The sequence below is a fragment of the Strongylocentrotus purpuratus genome, unplaced genomic scaffold (assembly GCF_000002235.5).
Source record: "Strongylocentrotus purpuratus isolate Spur 01 unplaced genomic scaffold, Spur_5.0 spur5_scaffold_6, whole genome shotgun sequence".
Classification (NCBI taxonomy): domain Eukaryota; kingdom Metazoa; phylum Echinodermata; class Echinoidea; order Camarodonta; family Strongylocentrotidae; genus Strongylocentrotus; species Strongylocentrotus purpuratus.
The window spans coordinates 16,726,687-16,749,719 of record NW_022145612.1 but is presented as its reverse complement, the minus strand read 5'-3'; the positions used below and the strand labels follow the sequence as shown (position 1 = coordinate 16,749,719).

Genomic DNA, 23,033 nt, shown 5'->3' with positions numbered 1-23,033 from the left:
TCCTACGTGTGCTGAGTCTCCTCGACCCGGTAACCTCGGCTCACGGTAGATTGGTTTGGTTCCTGATGAAGTACCAGCCTGCTGGTCCTTACCAGATGATCCTATAATTATACAGGTAAAGAGTCAAAATAAAACAATATTCAGTTAATGAAGTATTTACTCTGTTTATGGATTCTACGGACCTGGTGGAACTATCAGCAAGATAACTACACATCTAGACCAGTGATTGTGCTAGATCATTCAACGCCTCATTGGCCCAGGTGAGACTTCCCAATATTAGAGGTTCCTACAAGTCATGTACAGTGTCAATAATAATAATAATAATAATAATAATAATAATAGTGGGTTTTTGTACAGCGCTCATGTCTGTCAGACTTAACAATCCTGGCGCTCCAGTACCATGCGATAATAATATATTGAAATATCTTATGGATTCTACGGACTTGGTGGAACCATAAGCAAGATGACTAGACATGAGGATCATGCTAGATCCTTAACACCGCCTCGGGCGTTGATCCTGAAAGTACAGTGCCAAACTGAAACCACGTTCACTAATTTTGCCTTAATCGAATTGATCGATGTGAGTGATGTCCCCTCTTTCGTCTTCTCCTTCACCACTTCCTCCTCTTTTTTAAATGAATTCTTCTTCTCTCATTTATCAATTTATGATCTACTCCTCCTCTCTCTTATTATTTCAGCATGTCTCTTTTTTCTCCCTTTCTTTCTTTCTTTCTCAGGTTTGATCCTCTTCTTCCTTCTCCTCCTGCTCCGCCTACCCTTCTCGACTATCTCCTTTAGCCATTTCATCAGTTTCGTCATTCCCCTCCTTCCTCGAGGTATGATAATCAGATAATCTTGTTTAAAATTGCTTCAAGAAAAATTTAGTGAAAATACGGAATTAGCTTAGAGTATAGAATGGTGCAGGTTAATGTTTATAGGAGATGTAAAGTGTGCAGGAGATCATTGCCCCAAACACCCTTTCTTTGCGCTTTTGTGAATAAATTCTAACATTATGAATATTCGTTGGCATGTACACAATCTGCGTTCTCGCTTTTGTCGGTGTATTATGAATGAACAACCTTTCTCCAACATAGAAAAAAGCTGGCTTCGCCTGCAGGGTGACGGAGGAAACAACATGTTCATGGGGGTGTTTTCTCTGACATTGCTGAAGTTCACACGCAGTCATTCTACGAGTGGGCGCGCATACAATATTGGAACTCTGCCGCTGAATGGGTTTTAAGTGACACTTTTGCTACGGGTCCAATCCACAAAACATAGATTTTAAAGGTCGAGCAATGTCTTGGCAGGCTAACAGTGATTGTTGAAAAACTGTAACTTAATGTAATGTGATGAGCATCCACTTGGGAGTTGTAGGGTTTGGGATAGAGTTTGCCATTCATGGGGTGTTGAGATACACACGTTCAAGTAATCATAAGGGCGTCTTGGTTGACGTCTTGAAGATAAGTTGATGTCAGTGAAATTCCATGGCATGAAGACAATGATCACTGACAACAATACACAATGAGAGAAGGAAACAACAATAGGTTAGAGGAGGTAAAATGCCAATCTGAAAGAGCAAGATCTTACATTCACTGGATATCGCAGATCATATTTCACATACTAAGAATCTTGCCACGTGATGAAAGATAGTTCGCCCATCATTGATGGGAGAAGAAAAGTTCGTTACACTGTGTAGATAGTACTACTATCTTCAGTTAAAGTGCGTTGCACAGTGTAGATAGCAGTACTATCTGATGTTTTCGGAAACGTGACCCCCCCTCTCCCCCTCCTCTCCGGCCACTTCGCCTTAATCGCAAAGATCATAACAATCTACAAATAAGTGTCTAGATATTCACATCACCAGATTCTTTCAAAATCATGTTCCTTACCATGTTTCTTACCTTGTTCTACAGTGTGTGATGAGGTTCCTGTATCACCTTGATGAGCCCCTGAAGACCTTGGTTCACCCTGTGGTCTTCCAGGCAGGAATGGGACCAGGGTTGCCTCAGCTCGACCATCTAACAGTTGAAGGAAGATAATAATGATAAATACAATGTATAACAAATAATACTTGTTGTTTATCCAAGGAGCCTCCTCAGCATCAATGACTTGTTCTGAGGGCCGTGTGATTATTATTACGCCATAAATAATTGCTTAATACGCAATTACACTTTGGTGGCAAATACGGACTAATGTCACACCAAAGGACGTTAGTGAAGAGATGAGATTCGAACCCTCAACTCTTGGATTAAGGGTCAACTGAATGAACCAACAATACTACGACCTGTTTATATTTAGTGAATACAATATACAAGGTGCATACTGAATGATTGATTATACTGCATATGAAACAAAAAACGTACCAGAGCTACGGGGAGCAAGGGCTCGTGCCCCAAAATGAATGGTGAAAAAAAAGAGTAAAGAGCAAAATAGACAAGGAAAGGTGGACGCAAAAAGAAAAAAAAAATCAAAGGACCCCTGCCATAGCCTCTCCTTATCGATTGTCCTCTCTATTCACATCTCATCAACCTAGTGAAACCGGTGCTCCTATCGTATACCCCATGATGTCAGTGCCCTCTCTGCACCGACGCTACGCCTCAATTAAAAGTGTAAGAGAATATATCATAATTAGGCGTGAATATTTCATAGAAAATTATTTTATCAACAGGAATAAGAAAGAGATGCGTGGGAAAAGTAGGCCATTTAAATTTTCATTTGTACAGCGGAATCTTTTGTATTCTTACTATTCTCTTCTAAAATCCATTCATCTGTTAGCAATTTTTAACAATCCAATATCAAATGCCCTAGTCGATGAGTAACCTCCGGTTATTCCACACACCCTTACAATCATAATTTTCTCACATTACCAGGTGCTCACTTTTCAACTTCATGAACGAGATCTTGGGTCGGGGAGGGGCACGCGGATTAAACCTTCAAAAATGTTCAGCCTTTAGGACCAGAGAAAATGTACTTTATTATTTAATTTCAGTGTTTATACATTTCCAATTTCCCTTATTTCTTTTGAAAATATAAATGTATTCAGTGGCGGATCCAGGGGGGGGGGGCAAAGGGCCCCAAAAAATTATTAACAATTTTATTTAAAAAAAAAAAAAAAAAAAAAAAATGGTAATGGCTGACGTAAAAAGGTGACCTTCCCCCCCCCCCCCCCCCCCCCCCCCCCCCCTACGGAGCAAATAAAAAAATTAAAAAATTCGTGACAAAAAAAAAAGTGTCCTCTGACCCCCCCCCCCCCCCCCCCCCCCCCCCCCCCGCTTATTCAGCGGCTGGCTGAGTCGTTGCGATTTTTGGGGGGGACTAAAAAATGTGCCCCCCGTGTGCCCCCCCCCCCCCGGCAAGAAATTCCTGGATCCGTGCCTGGTATTGATACAATTTCGTCATGTTCGAGTCCTCTGTACCGGTATATCAGTGACTAACTCAAAGCTGATGACCTTCACAATGCATATCTATCCCTAAATAATGCCCCAACTCTAATTCTGCGTTCTGACTCATTTAGGAACAGAAAATCGAAGACAAAAAGAACAACAAAGAAGCCCAATCATAGAGCAGGAAATAACAGATGACAGATGAACCAGTCTACCTGGTTAATTCGAGGAAGCTATATTTATTTCTTATCAATCTGTACGCACTTTGCATTGTTCGAGCACTTAAAAGATTATAGTCTACGACACTAAACTAAACATATGGGACAGGTAAATTTGTCTCAAGAGGTTTTATGACATCTATTTCGGGAGTTCTCATGACTGATATTGTCGAATGTCCGTATTATTGGCCGTCCTTTTCACACAATTCCATGACACTTTGATTTTTAGGCTGCTGCAGGGAAATTGATTCGGTTATTTTATTTGGAAGATACTGATCTGCCTGAAAGGTGTATGCAAGCAACATAATTATCAGAGGCTTGAGTGCGCGAACTTCGATGATGTGAACAGCACAATAACTCAACTAGTGTTACTGTTATGTTTGACCTATAATATGAATAATATACCTCATTTTAAGATTCTTTACTAATCCTGTCTTCTGATTGGTTGAAAATGCAGTCATGTTCTTAACCATGTCCGCTAATTGAAATTCATAGTCATTTTTCCCGGCTCTACCGGTTTATATCCATTTTTCATAGCACTTTTTCCATGGCTGTGAAACGTGACGTCATTTTGCTGCGATCCCCATTTTGGTTTACGTGTTACCGTATAAGTTTCTTTTGTGCGATGAGATGGAAACCTAAATGGGTGAGTCAACATTTTCCTTTTTTTCGGTATATAAAATATACATTGACTGCTTTTAATATTCGAGGCATAGTTGTTTCTATAGGGTCTCGGGAAACTCACAACCTGCTATGACCCCGCGGCGCAAGCGCCTTGGGGTCTAGCAGGTTGTGAGTTTCCCGAGACCCTATAGAAACCACTATGCCTCTCAAAGCAGTCAATATATCCTTACTATTGGTCCTATATGTTCAATTGGTCCATCCGTCCTCTCCAATCTACGGATCAGTACTATCCAATTCGTCCTGCGACCCACTGCTCAGTACGTCACAGCTGGCCTTCAATGAACTGTCCTATATGTCCCTGTTGTCCTAGATGCCCCGACTGCCTTACCTCCCACTGACCATGTGTCCCATGGATCTCGGTCCGAACAGGGAGGTGTTTTAACTCACATACCCTGGTCCGAAGGTACTCTTACTCGTCATGCGTACGGCGTAAATATTCATAATTGAATGGCACACGCCCTTAAGACTAAAACAACAACAACAACATAAGTATATAGGAAGACTGGAAGGGCCTAAAATCGATGCGATAGGAACTGTGGGAGAGGTGAATGTAGGCCCCCATCTCATCTTGTCAGTATGACCCCGTGTACCTACCTGGTATGGAAGCAGGTACGCAGTGCCCTTCCTGAGGTCTCCAGCCTGGGCAACATCCCAAATCTATTTTGTACATCGTCCGTAGCGCGTTCCGATAAGCAGTACGATAAACCATTCTAACCGTAAAAGAAAAACATTATTCTGTGAATCATCTTTGGCAACAAAATGATACTCATATACCGAGTCATATCTCATTACAAACAGAATGAGGTCATTATTAATAACATTGATATTCGGGTATCAAGTTTGGATGCATATCTAACAACAGAACTAACAGCTTAAATTTCGTCCCTCCACTGTCCCAACACTAAACATTTAGATCAACTTTTCCGTCAGTTATACGATTCTTCCATTACAGCACGATTAGTTATGATTCTTCCTTCTTCCTCAACTGTTACATTCACAAGAATGTCTAGATCAGGTCTAGATCAATGTAGTATGAAAACCTATTATGAATATGGAAATCTCGTGCAAAGCCATTCGTACGAGAGCTCTGATTTCCTCGAACAAAGTCACCGTCGAAATATGTGGAATGACCTGGAATTTGAATACTTTGGACAACTCTCCACTTACCATTTTCAGCCTATAAATTATTGAACGTGCCCTCATATATCATTTAAATACTAGTATACGATGTTTGATGAGATAATTGACACTATTTGAGTCAATTAGTGAGGGACAGAAAATAATAAGCTCCTACCCTTAATTGCTTGATGCCTGGCAAGATTTCACAACTCAGAAAGGCTATTGCTATGATTCTTTATGCCCTATGAGTATGAATCTCAACTATGTTTTGATATTTGTTTTCTTTCCTTTGTCAAATCATCGTTTCTATTTGAACTGATTCAAAGTCATACCTTCTATCATTTCATATACGACAGCTCTTCATTAAAATCAACGGCCAACCATTATTGTAGGTAATCGATTTGTTTTTGGCATCTGGTTTCCATAGTTACGCTTACCTGTATGAAGAACATTTTGATATGCAGAACCAGTCACAGCAAGTCGCTGTCCGTTTTGTCTTCGATTCCGCAAACGTCTCACGCACGGTGATCAAAGCACTAACAAATCAGAAAAGCAAAACAAACAAACCAGGCATTAGTGAAACCTGCTTTACAGCATCTGTATAGACCATCTTTATAGAAAGAAAACCTATGTTTAGATATCACCTTTGTTTTCTTCCTTGACTAATATATCTCACTGAAACATAATACTAAAGGAACCTGTGTCATAAAAAGACCACTTTTAATTAGTTGTTTGTTTGTTTGTTTGATTTTATTCATGCATTTGCCTACATAATAACAAAGTTATATACAACTAAATACATAATATATATCATTAACAAAAGTCAAAATACATAAATCAATCAAATCATTATACTTTAAAAAACCGCACATGGTTGACAAATCATTTCAAACTTGAAAAAATGGAGAAGACTCCGTTGTCTCCCTGAGTCCCTTGAGCAGTCTCTATATACAGGTTGCATGAAGCTAACATATCATTGGACGGCCTTGCTAACGTGTAGCTGTCTTTGAGCGTGGAGATGACCATGACCTATAAGCCAGGCATCAAGGAAAACGAAACATTCTTCAAAGCATGCGCATCCAGAAACCTTATTAAACTGATTAACCTGCTTTAATCTTTCTGCTTCCATTCGTACATTATACTTTACCGGTAATTAGGGGGCAACTGAAAGCTAGTAGTGCATGTCGTATATTTATACGTTGGTATGATTGGGAAGCTAATTTAACCAATATACAGACATCGAGTTGGATCATCCATATTATTTATTACTAAAACGTGTAATTACTTGTCCATGCATAAGTATCATTTTAATGATTTTTATGATATATAATCTATAAAATTGTTTTCATCATTCATGGCACTCGGCCTAATCATGCGACCGAAACATACTATAAATTGAACGGTCATGATGTACTAAGTAATAGGCAAAATATACCAGACGGTTTAGATGCAGTAGTTACCATTGAGCCATGATTGCATTAGACCATTTTCAATGGATGAGTGAAATTTACATCATATAGCTTTATGTGATTAAAATAATAATGGATTAAAATAATAATGGATTATAATATAATGGATCATACAAGTTTAACGGTTCAACATATTATTTACTGTATAGATATTTGAGGTATTGTATTTTACCTCAAGCATAGTTAGAACGTTATACGGAAACCTATACGTATTTATCAAATGAAACTTCTGGAATTCCGTTACCCTACCCAAATACTTACCTCTCTCCTTATCTTTGTACAACAGCTGTAAACCGACTTCCAATTGTGATTCTATTTTTATTTCTCTTTCGGGAAACTATATCTAGCCTTCAACAGGGTAAGATATCCATTTCATAGAGCAAAACAATTGTATCTACGCGGCCTTAATTATCCCTTCCATGTTATATTTCAGACAAAAATATGTCATGTGTTTATACTAATTCGTTTAAACAGCACCCTGATCTGATATGCACAACCGACCTTAGTTATTGTAGTTCTGTACACTTCCATTTTTCATGATAGTAAAATTGGAAAGTAAAACAAAATCTGTATTCACCTGATGGTATTCCAGCAGCGTCCGGGCCCATGCGATAGCGCATGTGACGTCATCAATCTCGACATGACGAGCATAAAACACCAACATGCGAGTAGATGGAACTCCATGATGTCTTTTTTTATTTCTACGACTCCCTCCGTTTTAAGGTGTCTCAGGGATCCATTTTAAAGCTCCTGTCATGAAACCAAGTGAAAATATGAAACATTTATTATTAAAATCATCAGCGAAATAAAAATTGTTCATTTACATCTGATGCCCGTTGCACACGAGGTGTCATTTCCATTGCGTCATTTCAGTTGCGTCATTACACGCTCTAATCAAGCCCGTGAAGTCAACTAGCCCATGCGCCAGTAAGACAAAGACGGTGTCAGTCGTCGACGCAGTCCTACGTCAGCAAAACGATACAACGTGTGCCACCGGCGTAACTTCATTGATGTAGCTCAGACCAAAGAGATACCTTGCTCAGACATCGGTTGTCCCATTAACATGCACTGGACATGGTACCTCTTCAATCAAGGAGAAAGAAAATGGCGGCCAAGAATTCCACCTTCAGTCTGTGTCCAGTTGTTAATGAGCTCGTATTTTACTTCCCAATATAACGGTCTACTATGAACACCTTGATATGCTCATGTCACGGGTAGCAAGTAGCTTGTGGTATGATGAACCCCATCAAGGCACGGTATAGTGTTAATACTTTACACGCTCTAATTAATTAATCATTTTCCCGTACCTTGTACTCCTTGCATGCAGGTATGGGTCATGTTACCCAGATAATCCATGGATGAAGGAGAAATCATCTTCACGAGTTAATGATAGATAGGGATGGATTAACATGAAGCGACTAAGATGATAGCGGGTGTTACTCTACCACTTTAGATTAGACGTAGCTAATACATACCTTCTTGTTCATTATTAGCTCGAAAATATTAAGTGTAAGTCCATAATTGCAACGAATGATAAAATAAGCTACATCTTTCATTGGAAGAGTTTAAACGGTCTGATAATATTTTAAGAGATATGTAACTCATGTGAAATATATAAGCTAAGATAATTGTTTCAAATCCAACGTCCTAAGAAACCAATAACTTAGATCAAATTTTAGTACTCTACAATTTTTTGCTCAGCTGCTATGAAGAAATAGTTTGTTAAAATTATACATTAATTTGTGTTGCTTTTTAGTCTTCATGAATACTACGTGTGGTTTTTCACTAAAAATACTTTAAAATACAATTTGTTTAAATGAAGATAATGATACTGGTCAAGAGATATATGTCAAAGAAACCTATCTGAATTATGAGGGGGACGTTGCCCAAATATAGATGATATCCCAATTCTGGGGGGGGGGGGGGGGGTAACTGCAACGCCACCCCCTCCCCTGCCTCGTACAATGATGAAAATCATTTACTTACACGTAATTTACATACACGTACAAAATACCCTATTACATTATCGCAGTCGTATGGTCAGCTGTAGGTAATTGGTAAGGACAGGGTAATGGTTCATTTTTGAAAAAAATATTATTGAATTTCAACTTGAAATTAAAAGAAAAAAAATTAACATTTTACATTATTGTCAGAGGTTTTGATACGACATGTATCAGTTTTATTATAAATTTTTGATTATCACGAATCCCCCAACCGAACCAAAACCATGGGCTGCTCCTCTTCCAAAGACTTTAGTCTAACGAGGTCAGATAACTCGGAAGTTAGGGTGGTTTTAAAGGGGATATGGTACTTTATGATAACTTAATGATGCGTAATGAGCCCTTCCCTGTATCATCGTTATCATGTCAACCTATCGCTATCAGTATCATCGACCACAACCGTTCTGAATCGCGTTATGACTTTAAATGACATGATGAAATTGATTGAACTATGATTTCAATTTCTTTCTCTAATATCCGAATGTTTATACTGGTTCATAAATTGATTTTGTATATGTTCTCTTAACAGCTTAAAGTTATCTTGAAACTCAAGTTTGGCTAACCTCGGTGTGGGTGGGGGGGGGGGGGGCTTTCATTTTGAAACGTCATAAACAGCATAATTAAGAATGGTTTCACTACCACTTTCAAAAATGGCCAAAATTTAAAAGGTTACCAAAAGAATATTCGAATTAGAAGAATAAGACCAATCTGTATATTTTTAGTGTACAAATTTAAGGGATAGATATTGACTATTTAGGTCGAAGATTAATCTGAATTAAAAAAAATATTGTTCACAAACTCTCGAATGTTACACGTTGGGATAACATGCTGAAAAACATTATATACACCAATGATATACATGGGCTATACATGTTTTCTAACCATGACATTCCATTGAGTAAATTTCATGTTTTAAATATAATACAGTATTTCCGTTGCCATGGTATTTGACCTCGATTCCTCGCAATCTCATGGATTATCTCATGATCCAACCTTTGGATAAATCCTAAATCATAAGCTAACAGAGCCAAGAAAATGGAAACCGCGTTTCCATACTTCAATCTGTTAACACATCCCCTAATAACGCCTCAAAATGTCACAAACAAGTGAGTTAACGTCATCGAATGAAGCTATATTGTTTACTCATCATTAGTCGGAGAGAGACTCTGATCAGCTCTGACAATATAATAGCAATTGCATCAAAATCTCAGCTCAGTATTGCCAGGCTAGTTTGAACATTCTCAATTTCTTATATACAGTCACGACAAAGTGACGAAAATTGGATATGATCTTCATTTAGAATGACAAGTGTATGTAAATTAAATTCGTAAATTAATCCAAAAAAGGGAGGATACAATCGAACGACATCTTACAGTATTCACGTATCCAATAATTTGAATTAGATGATTTCAAATTAAAAAGAAAATGCGCTCCTATATCATCTATTTTAGAATACTGAATCACATTCGCGCAATGGGTACTCAACTAGAATTCCTACTTTAGTAATAGACTACGAAGAAAAACAAAACATTATAAATCAAACATTGGGAATATTCGATGAATGACAAGTGTTATGGGGATTGGATAGTAGCATGATGAGGGGAGCTTGGAAAATAGGATGAGGGGCGGAGAGGGAGGTTGTATAAAACTGTTAAGAAGAGATGCGGTAGAGTTGAGGATGAGGCAGATGTGAGAATGGAGGTTGGAGAGTGTAAATGTGATTTTTGGAGAGGGGGTAATGATGTGAGGAGCATGTAGAAGAGAGAGAGAGAGAGAGAGACATGTAGAAGGAAGGGAAGTGATTAATAGAGAGGATGTTTTATGTAAAGAAGAGTAATAGGGCTGGGAGAGGGACGATGATGTGGCGCCGAGGGGGCAGGGAGGGAGGGGGGGGGGGGTGGAGATAGTGTAAATGTTATGTGGGAGAGGGTAGCCGGAGAGGAAAGTGTAAGAGCTGGGCAAGGGAGGATCTTGATTAGTTAATAGAGAGGAAGTTTATGTGTTATGTGAAGAAGAGTAATAGCACTAGGAGAGTGGCGAGGATAGGGCAGGGAAGAAAAAGGAGGGAGAGGTTAATTTTTTGTACGTGGTGAGGTGTAATGAGGCGAGGAGAAAGGGGGGGGGGGGTAGAATGGTGTAGGGAAGGGGGATGGTGAGAGAGGGGACATTAAGGTATCATGTGGAGAGGAGTGAAGAGGGGAACGAAAGGAGTAAGGACTGGAAGGGATGAGGAAATGTTAAAGTATTTTTGGCAGAGAGGTAATGAAGCCAAGCTAGAAGCTTGTATGATGTGAAGAGGAAGAAGGAGGAAAGCAGATGACTCACTCTTCTAAATTTATAGATGTTTCAGCCTTTCAGGTCCATGGTTGTATCTGTATCATTTTCATACCCCGACAAATTGAGGTATATCTGAATTACCGATAGTCTAATGGCATGATTAAATAGGATGCAGCAAAACCAAACAATCGCACTAGCGGATTAAGGCAGCACATATTTTGACCCGTGAGCCCTTTTAAGACCCAATCGTGCATACCTTTGTGTCCCAAGAAAAATGAAAACAAAATTTAAATTATTTCTTTGAAATTACCTGATATTTTATTCCAATGTGTAGGTGTAAGCAATACAAATAACTTCACAGTCAAGTTCCGAAATCACTTCATATCATAATCATGATCCTTGTGAATTAATCCGTCTCAGAAGTCTTCGTGCAAACTTCCTCTAGCGATACGTCCTCTTAGCGAAAATTCAGTTGTCAGAATGGCATCTAGCGACAGTGCCAGGGAGTCGAGCCGTTTTCAACAACCGAGGGGGGGGGGGGGGGTATGTAAATGCGTTAATCTCTCAGGGCCAACCATATTCTTAAATCATTCGGATTCGGGTACGCAGCTAGACGCTCCTGTAGTCATGTAAATGAATATACCGAATAATCGGTTGGAATAATGAACACATCGAAACTGTTGGAATGATTTTTATTGTACCAGATGAATTTACATACTTGTGATTTTTTTCCTGTCATTCAAATGTATATACCTCACTGTCATTTCTAATTCGGACGGCACCTCTAGTCTGAGTTTTAAAAAGAACTTAAAAAAAACGCAGGAGTTTGTGGGTCAAGTTTGAAATCCTTGATCCCTAATAATCCTATGAGTCAACAAAACGGCTACTCTGTCATATTGCTACCCTATCACTCACGATACCTGAGATCCGGAACCTATATGATAACCACAAATCTTGTTATTCTTTGGGGGTAGTTACAAGATGGGGAAGCCAATGGTTACAGACTCAACCGAGATCGTTTTAATGAAATCAATTGACTGGGATGTGTCAGACAGAGAACTTTTGATCTGGTTCGGTCTCTCCAGGTCGAGTTGATGGGGAATTCGGAGTGGATGGTTGCTGACAAGTGTACTGGTATATTAAACAATTTTCTTTCTAATTTCCAATCCTCGTTTATTTTATTTTTCTTAAAAAGATACGACAGTATAGACTGTAATCTTTTACAGTAATCATTTACAATCATTATACGTGGACTTTTTGACATGATAACAATAATCAGTACAGGTATTTCATTTTGTTTACGACTCGAGTTTCGGCAACAATAAATTGCTCAACAATTATTTTACATTAACCAAATTCGTAACTTCAACTTTTGAACATAATAACCATGTACCCCCACTCAAACACTAACACTGAACCTGACTGTAAGAAAACCAAACTGCAAGAATAATCCCAAGCCTATATTTTTGACTTTCACCGTACAAAAAAAACATCCGAATTTTGTCGGAGCACCAGACATTTACTGACATTTCGCTCTTACTGCATCACTGTCGCGTACAAATTTAGTTCTTTAAACCTTGAACCGGCCACAAAAAGGAAGAAAATCAATTACCGAGTTACCCGTTTTCCTGACAAATGCCCTATAGGTAAGTTTTCTCATCTGTTTGTCGAAGTGATTGCTAGTGACTCTTGTTGCGATGTATCTGGGTGAGATGATCGTGGAATGAGGTAGTGACTAATCTACGCTCATGTTGAAACTACCCAGATTGAGGAAAAGGGATAGAAAATGTTACAAAATCGAATTTATTAAATGAAATCCGATTTGATTTCCCTTTAATAGCTCAATTACTTTCAAGAGGTCCATGTAAGTCTGATAATAAGTGAATTATACATGGCTGGCCATAATGCTTGTTGGGGATAAATCCATGAAAAATAACAGTTTATATAGTAATTGAGGCCTTTCGCAAACTGCTTTGTGTTCGAAACGTGTTTGCTGGTTGTTTTTATTGTCCACCCCCTCCCAAAATCGTTGCCCCACCACCTGGCTAGATGACGCTACGCCTTTGACCGGTGTGCCCCCGTATGTGCTATTTTTAGAGGGGGAATCCGGCCGCGGATCATGTCGACTTGCAAACGAATCCCTGTTATTGGTTGGTATTACATGGGATAAGAATAAACTGAGTCCAGAAACGAATACTCATGGATTTGCAATGCAGTAGCCCCGTTCCCCATTAGCAAATGCCCCATTAGCACATGCGGTAATTAGTTTATGGGTAGATTTCTCTTACCATTCAGCACTCATGCAGTACCATCTGCATCATATTTTGAGGAACTTATTTTATAGGTCAATGTATTTCATCTGTCTAATGCATGGAATTCATTAGGTAAAACGCTAATCTTTTGTTTAAAGACATGTGATTCGTTAAAAGTGAATAAAAGGGGCTTCTCAGTGCGTGTATACGATAATAATTGCATTATTTAATTACGCCTACACAAAATTTGAGGAAAAATAGAAAACTTGAACTACATTCGTAAAAGGTCACCTGAAACGGAAAATACACAGAACGCCTCGACAAGTAACATAAGGACTCTAATAGGCTCCCTGTACTTCCGTCGCCATATTTCTACAAAGCTACGAATTTGGTTGACTTTCTCATTATATCCTCGTCATCTTGGCATGTTGCCTTTTAAAAATGTTTTTCGCGTCATGGGGTTGAGCTGTGAACTAAAACAGTTAAGAGATTATTAACTAACAGTAGCTATGAGTCAGCACTACGTTACCTTGCAGCATTAATGTCATGCACATAAGTTCCGAAGGCTCTTTCAATTTATGGATTTTCCCCGTCAAAATCTCTCTTTACCTACCCAAGAGTGAATTTACGATAAAAAATGATAACATTAATCGTACGATTTAAACATTCGTAGCGATGCGCTGCCAGTAACGGCTAAATACTAACCTCAATTAATTCTGCAAATAGATGTGGTTGAAAAAAAGGGGATGGCTTTATTATTGAACTTGCATGATCTTGATTATTTCACGATTTGAACCGTGAAATAAAAGCCATTGAGGCGGATGATATAGAAGAGAACGTTCCATTTTTGCTGTGGCTGTTACCCTTATCTTTTACTTAGCAATGTAACAAAACAAGGAAATCTTTTTTTGCAAGATCGAATGAGACAGCAGCGAGCGATAATAATTGGGAGGAAGGGGGGGGGGGGGGTTGTGCCCCGCCTTTCCATCCCCGTATTCAACTCGTTCCATTTATATCCACACGACTTGTGCAATAGAAGATTTTGGTGTCTAATAGTTGGTTTAAAAAAGTATGAATATTGTAAATATCAATTCCTTGACAATCCTGTAAAATGCTATAATGATTTGTTTTTCCTACTCACATTGCCCTACCCCTTCCTCTCCCCGACTCTATATGACTGCGCAGTGAGTTTTCTAGCATTGAGGGGGTTTCCCCGACCCCATCCTCGGAGTGAGGCTATGAGTTGGCAAATGGCCACACCTTTCTCATTGTCTTGTCATGCTTGCTCAGTTGTTTCACCACGAAACAGAGATTGAATCCTTATTTCTGTTCATGTAAATTAGATTATTCATAAACGTACACACTCTTTCCGAGTAGCGGTGAGCTACAAGGGGCACGGGTCATATTTACCACCCCTCTCTCCATTGAGTGGTATACAAAAAATTAGAAAAGCAAGACAAAAGAGAGAGGAAAAGAGGAAGGGAAAAAGGATGACGAGAAAAAAAGACCCATAGAACACGTCCCGCACCGCCCCTCCCCTAATTAGCAGCCTTGTAAATTCGCATTTCACTTTCCGATTTAGACCAGCGCCCCAAAACCCGGTTGTACGAGTGACTCACACTATGCCACTGTGCCTGAGAACACTCCACACAAAAAACCCTTTGTATTAATCTACCCCTACCCGGAGCGCGAACTTTATAGAGATTTTTCCCTTTGTGTCTTGAGATAGGGCTCTCTTCACCTTGTACACATCTTGAGTTTGTTAGAGATGCTCTCTGGGCTCCTAGTCATCTAGAATCGGTTTTTACATGATCTATTAATATAAAAAATCAAATCACAATGGGATTGCCTTTTTAAGGTACCCTACAAAGAATTTCGGGCTAAGACTTAAAATCAATATACATGTACACTGCTAAGTATGACGAAATATACAATATAATATTCCTATATCAGTGAAATATAAATTGTTAAAGATCTATAAGTCCATTTTCGTATAGTACTAAAACAATACATTTTCTTTTATTCAAACAATTTATTGGAAGAAATTTGTGATGGAAACTAGATATTTTCCTCAATCTCGTTCACTTGAGAAAATAATACTTTTTATGAAACAATTTCAAGATTGCATTGTCACTTAATGTAGAGCGGTACCATTGATAACTGGGGGGGGGGCATTTAGGGGGAACTTTATTAAGAACTATTCGCACATGGTGTGATGGAAAAATAGTTGAAAAAGTTAACAACCTGCATTGTGGACAAAAGTTTAACTAATTTTGAAAATAGTACAAACGGGTTCAGGCAATGTAGACAAGCAAACTGAACTCGACATTTGTATATGTTTCGTCGATTGTAAAAAAAAAGATTCATGCCTGCACCTAATCAGGGCGTTGGTCTTCTGGGGTATCAGGGGGGGGGAGGGGCTCCCTCAATAATTACGGAGTAAACTGCATGTGCATGTCCCACACAGAATATGATTGCCTTCAATGTATTTTCCACCCCAAACCCCATTTCTCCTCCAAATTGAAAACGGGACAACACCCCTGCGTCATCCTGCTCTATAGAACGGCACATATGGGCAAACATAGATAGAGTTGAGCAAAGGAATATAGTTAGATTCGTAGACGAACGAGGCGGGGAACATTAGGGGCTGCAGCCCCCCCCCTTCGAATCTCAAAGTTCCTAATGTTCGGGCAACCGCCACCCACATTCCAGCAGTGAGGCAGTCTATATTTTGATGCTGTATATGGTATAGTATTTTTGTTTTGATGATGAAAATTACATTTCACTCCCATTTTGCTCGCTCACAACATTTTTGAAAGTGAAATTTCATATTCAGGCAATATACGTCAGCCCCCCCCCCCTCCGCAAAATTTTGCCTTTACGCCTTTACACTAATGTTTTAAATGTTGAATAATTTCATTTATTTTGAAGAAAATAAACGGCCTTGTGTGTCTTATCGAAAATATATGTTATATGTAGTATTTCCTTCTCAACACTTGCTAGTCCGCCCTTTTTTGTTTTGTCTAAAAACAATGACAATGGTTTGGTGTACGTGCAGGATACAAACGTTCGTAGGGGTAAAAGGAAGGGATCTTGACACAACATTGGCACCTCTGACCAAGCGAGATCTATCTTGTTTACCTTCCTGTCTGTGTGTATTACTGTCAACCGGTCATACAGGCCATAAGTTCAATCTATCGGGAAAGTACAGTAAAAGTAGAAAACTAGATTAACAACATTTTTATGGATATTTCTTTTTTTCTTCCTTTCATTTTTTTTAATAAAACATAATTCTTATAAATGTCTAAGGTTCACATCTGATTAGGTCTCCTTATTATGCATAACAATGGAACTCAGTCACTATAGCAGAATTTCATATTTTTAAATAAAATTCACCTTCCTGCGTCTGTTTTTCTAAAAACTTTAAACGACATCATCAAATTTCAATACAATGGCTGCCCAGGGAACATGGTTTCGAGAGACCAGAATAAAAGAATTGATGAAACTCATAGCATATACTAACTAATGTCTCGAAACAGTTTAGTTAGTATGTAACTCTACTAACGCACCTTCAAACAATGCTCCATAAAACTACTCCGTTCCGTGGCGTGTTTCCTCATTACCTTGGTAACGGTGTACAACATAGTTTCCTTACTGGTTTCTATAGGCCTATCGATCGCAGACAGAAGGAAATTATATGCGGTACTTTTCACGTGATGCAATGTTGAATTACCAATGACCAAAGGGATTTCAACGAACAGTGTGGTGACATGTCAACCAAGTCGTAACTGCTTGCTACGTGTGGGGAACCGGGGGGGGGGGCAAGTGCCCGTCCCCTTCTAATCAAACGGCCAAGCTGAAGAAAAAATAAACAGATGAGATGATACAATACATTTCCACCCCTCCCCTCTCGATGACCTTGTTCTCTCATTTTTTCAATCTAGTAATAGTTCAACCGGTGTCTCATCCCCATTGACACCAGTATACACTCTTTGATATCACCCCTCCTCTAACAAAAAAGTGGTTTAAACAAAACTTACAAATAGTATTCAGATCTAGGGAGAAAAGAATGAAGAGAGATATGACATCAATACACTGCTATGATAGAATTATTCCGAAAAATGATTGATTAAAAACCGAGTTACTGATCTTACGATTCATGTTTTAACAGCATCTCATTGAAGATTATTAAAGAAAGAAAATAATCTTTCTTATCTTCAGACAATTCAAGTTATTTGTTTGCCTGTTCAAAGATGAGAATAATAACGAATAAATAATAAATTAAAGTTGGTTATTTGAACGGACCGCCAACAGCGGTGAAGCTGCTATACGAGGGGGGGGGGGGGAGGGGTACACCAAGGCACGTGTCCCCTTCGAGAGAAGACATCCCCCGTCCCCCAAAAGATAAAAGGGGGAGATAAACAGTGACAGGAAGAGAGGTAGGGGTCGACGCTAAATCTCTGACTACCACCCCATGTGAGGTAGTAACAAAGGAGTCGAGGGTATTCAACATGTTCAAAGCAATACCTTTAATTTTATTTTGGGCTATCGACAGATCGCATCAATTGGTGCTCAAGTTGTCTTGTTTCCTGAGCCGACATCGTCCTGTCTAATTTTGGTTTTGGCTAAGAGATGCCAGAATTAGGATACCATTAGGCATGCTGGTATTCGAAATGTGATCCGCTTTCGAATTTAAATTTAGCCTGACTTGTTTCCTTGTATTTGAAGTGACTAATGTAGTTATATACTAGCCTGAAACAAGTCAGAATTTGTGTCCAATATTGAGAAGATTGCTAAGACTTTAGAAATAGCGGAGAGACTGGTGTGTAAGTACATTGTGTGCTACTTGATTTTTTCCCCCTTCTTTTGTGTTATTTCTTTGTTTAGAATAATCATCGGGTCGTTGCTCGGTATAGCAGGCAAATGAGACTCGGTGATTGGTTCGTTCTGCATTTATCGAGATATAAATATAGCTCAACGTTATATTCATGAGGCAATTATATTGTTCATTAAATTTGTGGAAAGGGGGATGTTTGGTATACATCAATAAACAGTCCCAACATGCAATTTATAGACCACAGAAACACACAAACACATTCTGGAAACCTAATTAACGCCTCTGGTGTGACAAATCATAACAAAATAGATATAAGGGGCAACGGTATGTAATCCATTCATTAATCCACAAGAAAGACCTCATATTTTTAGAGAAAAATCAAATAAAATAGAAATAAATCACGTTGTAGAGAACATAGACATGATAAACAGCTGTATCTTATAATTATTTGGAGCAAAGAATAACTCCCAATGATTAGGCTTAGATTGGGTTGACCTAAATACCAGAAGTACAACCAGATGTATCGTGGGCTAGGGATCGGGGAAACTCGTTCATTTAATAATATATAGCCATGATATAGACTATAACAAGAGCGCGGTAGCATTTGCATAGATTTAGCTCTATCTAATTAGTGCTTATTGATTTGATCATTTGAAAGTGTAATACATTTTGAAAATGAATATTTGTTAAGAATCACGCAATGATGATTAACACCACCCTCTGCTCATACTATACTGTGGGCTTGGACAATAAAATCATTACATTTTTAATATTCACTACTTTTGTAATTGGTAATGAAAGCTCGTGATGGTATAGATAAGTGTATCCACCTTTCATTCCCTCACTTTACTGATTACATTACGTTTATGTTTGTACATAATACAGAATGTTGGGCTTTTGACTAATATGTTAGGAGGTTTTCAGACGCAATTTGAACGTTGTTTAAACAACAAAATTACTCTTGACTTCAGTCGGCTGCGTGTTCCAGAATGGACACATTCTTTTCTGTATAATGCTGTATAAAATGCATTACTAAAAAGAAGATCATTAGAGAGAAATTTTCTTGGTTCAGCTATATACCTAACAATAACATGTGAGCCTAAGAAACTTTACTGTTATTAGCTTATAACCAATTTTAAAAATGATATCAATGATTATAGAATATTGGATATTTTCCAATTATATTGCATACGAAACTTTAACTCAATTCGCTCCTGAAAAAACTCTCTCGAGACCGACACCCCATAAATAGATAGCCCACGAGACCGGCAATGTCGGTCTAGTGATCAGCCCCGAGAGAATATTGTCAGTCGGTCTCGTACTAGACTGCATCTTCCTAAATCATGAATGGTGCCAATATAATGTGTATCCTCCTTCCTGAATAATGTTCCCTCGGTACAACTTTTTCATCTTATGCCTGAAAAAGAAAACACCAACTTTAATTGGCACGTACGATCAAATTGTTACTTCCACTTGTTAAGTCCTGTGGATTTTCAGAGGAGTTAATGGATTTATGGTCGGGAAGCGCTTCATTTCACAGAAGAAGATTTGATAACTCTTGAATGTCACGAATATCACTTTAAGAAGCAATTGTAAGACATAAGTGTTTATCTTGGGTTGTTATTTAGAGTATGAGTAACAGTGAGAAGATTCCTTATCACACAGGATGGCGCCGATGTTTTCCTCACAGGTATTGAAGCAAGTCAAGAATATATTAAATGGCTATATGGGGAGACCTACCGAGAACATTCGTTGCAGTAGACGAAGTGTAATGATCACGATAAGAAAACAGTGGAAGGAGATAACAAAATAAATAATAATAATAACACAGGACAATAAAAAAATAATTAAAATGTACATTAAGGAGTCGTACAACAAGGGTATCAATTTCAATGGAAGACAATGCAAGATGAGGAAGAAAAATAAAACGTAATATATAATATCCAGAATATAAGAGAGCAATTTGAAATAAGCATTCGATTATTTTGTTTATATTGATAACACCTTGAAATGTGATGACAGGAAGTAACCAAAAGTTGGACAAAGAAATATCAAACAAACAAACGTTCGACTCATGCAGGAAAAAAAGGAGAAAAAATCATGGAAAGTTCTCCTTGAGAAAATGGAGTGACCTTGAACATGCAAGGTGAGAAAAGGTCAATTGGAGCTCAGAAGTAGAGCCTTGGACCCTTGGTAACTTACTCTTTCTGCCGACAGTTTCTGGGCGCCAGCGTAAGTAAAAATCCAATTTCGCCTTCTTCAATAGTTCTTCACATGTGTATCTCGTTGTTCAAAGATGCATTAATAATGTATTTCTTCCTTTCATTTATCGCACGACGACTTGACTTTTATTGGCAGTCGAGGTGTCTGGTGATGATTGCCTTTCCTCTCATTCACACAGTCTCGTCTGCATGGCAGGTCGCTAACTCAGTACCGGAATGCGATTTTTTGCGAAGTTTGCCTTCGATCATGTGTGGATGACGCCTGCCAAGCTTGCCAACAAACTTGTTAAGAACGCCGTTAGGTATTAGGGAAGAAGCTTGACATCCGACACAAACAAGTTAGTGCTGCGATACATGGAGGTACTTCATGTAACAGGTCGATTTGCTGTTGAATATACGAGGTAGTGCAGTCCTTTCTGAGAAGCGAGACGAACTCAAGAAATCATTCAATGTTGAACGATTTCCTCTTCAGCATAGTCCCACGAGTGCAATGCGAGCAAAGTTTGCAGAGTAAATTGTTCGAATCTGAAGCTGTTGTTGAATGTAATGGCGCAGATCCCGAATCAGAATGATGCCGGGTAGCAAATGACTACTTTGCCGACTGCCCCGGTGATGACTCAATGCTCTATTGATTCAAATCAGTCTGTGTTTGAAAACTGTGCGTAAACGGTGCCAAACGTTGCCAGCAAGGTTATTTTTTGAAAAAGTTGTGCAAGAAAACTTAATGTTGAATTAAAGAAAAGAAGAAAAACGAAAGAAAGAAGCAACGGCATATGGACCTTTATCTAGAAAGTTAGCAAGGCACTAGAATATCCTGGTTCCTTTTTCTCTTCAAGTTCAACAACGTCAAAATATGTTAGTTGTTAAGTAGCATAAAACGTCAAACAGAATATCAACTTATCACAAATTTCATGTTGATGCTATATAGGTGGCTTCAAAGTGAATAATTCGAATTAACCTTTACTCAGGAGTTAAGTCATTTTTCTCTTCAAGTTCAACAACGTCAAAATATGTTAGTTGTTAAGTAGCATAAAACGTCAAACAGAATATCAACTTATCACAAATTTCATGTTGATGCTATATAGGTGGCTTCAAAGTGAATAATTCGAATTAACCTTTACTCAGGAGTTAAGTCATTGAGGATCCTTCCATCATCCGAGATCTATGAATTATGTTGTCAAATGGTAAATGAGTCTGAACAAGCTCAGAGCATATGTCACTCTCATCAGGGGCGGATCTAGGGTTTTGTAGCGGGGGGGGGGGGGGGGGGGAGGCAATTTTTCGAAATTTACACAACAATCAAGGGGGCAATTGTATTGGGTACTTTGAGGTACGTCATTTGGGTTTAAAAGAGGGGATGGGGTATACGGGTTATTCCTCCCCTCCCTAAATTCGCTACTGACTCTTATTGACTGGCTTGGGTGACTAGCTTCAAATGTTGACTTTGTTGTAATCTTCAAACCAGCTAATATTGCCCTATACCTTTTCCCAACACATTACATAGGAATGAGAAGTTTGCGCTTCATATATAGGTCATAGGCCTACTACTGCAGTATCATGATTCTCGTGTTGACCTTTATTAGCGTGATCAGTCATTAAACAGTTTCCCTTCCAAGTTCACCTCTTTATGAATCCCTTACCAGCTGTCGAGAAGCCGGTATATCCAGCTTTGATCCCTTAACAGCATAATCATCGATGTGATTTTGAGAACAAAGATCCCCATCCGTTACCATAAACATGATAAAGAGAGTAGCTCAGATATCGTCTGCTAAGGACCAGAAGGGCATTCATGTAAACCCTTTTAACGTTCAATGGTAGAGTTAATGCCTTTCTTGCTCTCAGTAATCGACATCAGATCTATTTGTTTTCTACCAAGGGAGTAATACTCTGTTCATGAGTTGTTAACGAGTTAATCTAACTTCTTTCACCTAATAAATCATCGTTGATAATAATAATCAATGGCAGTTCATATTTTGACAATGTCTCACTCAACGGGATTCAGAGGCATCACTAGAATTTACCATTTGAAATTTCTGTCGGCAAATCCGTTTCTGTTATTAGCATATGTAATTTGGGGGACCTTGTTTGCGCTTTACTGTAGGCCGTTTTTGGCAAAATAGACTTGATTTTACCCCTTCTTTCCCAATTATTCCTAAGAAAGTTTTCCAGCAGATAATGATAATAATATTCCGCTTATATATATTGCTTTAATAATACACATATATGATGTCTTTAAGTGCTTTACAAAATTACCCGATTTGATGCGACCCCCATAAAACAACTTTTTTTTAGCGATGCCTCTGCCGAATTTGTTTCAACTGACAACCAATGCTCAATTTGAACATATTGAAATATGAATGTATCTTTACACTCCGAGAAAACTACATGAAATATGATACTTTTTATAATTATTAATGATGTGCTGTCTAGACATTACTCAACTCTTTAAACCTGTAGATTTGCTTTCATGTTTAGAAATAGCAAGGAGGACGATGTTTGAACGTTTACATGTTTAGTCATAATATGTGCTGAGAGCCAGAAGGGCGATTAGTCGAGTACTTGAACAGAGAGT

General features: G+C 38.5%; 1 protein-coding gene across 1 annotated transcript; it reads right to left on the bottom strand.

Annotated features, from left to right (window-relative positions):
* Positions 1-2: 2 nt before the first annotated feature.
* LOC115919458 lies at positions 3-20,585 on the bottom strand. Its single transcript, XM_030973334.1, has 7 exons — positions 20,442-20,585; positions 7,451-7,623; positions 5,842-5,940; positions 4,880-4,995; positions 1,902-2,018; positions 1,420-1,505; positions 3-101 (listed from the first exon to the last, which is right to left on the bottom strand). Exons 2-7 carry the CDS (start codon positions 7,555-7,557, stop codon positions 3-5), a joined length of 624 nt encoding a protein of 207 aa, XP_030829194.1. The 5' UTR covers positions 7,558-7,623; positions 20,442-20,585.
* Positions 20,586-23,033: the final 2,448 nt, after the last annotated feature.

Bases quoted from the DNA above. Each gene is read 5' to 3' on its own strand.
- LOC115919458 (XM_030973334.1), bottom strand. From the start codon at position 7,557: ATGGAGTTCCATCTACTCGCATGTTGGTGTTTTATGCTCGTCATGTCG. The intron at 5,941-7,450 runs GTGAATACAGAT...CTGATTTGTTAG, and splicing joins CGCTGCTGGAATACCATCAG to TGCTTTGATCACCGTGCGTG. The intron at 2,019-4,879 runs GTAGGTACACGG...TTCAACTGTTAG, and splicing joins CGTACCTGCTTCCATACCAG to ATGGTCGAGCTGAGGCAACC.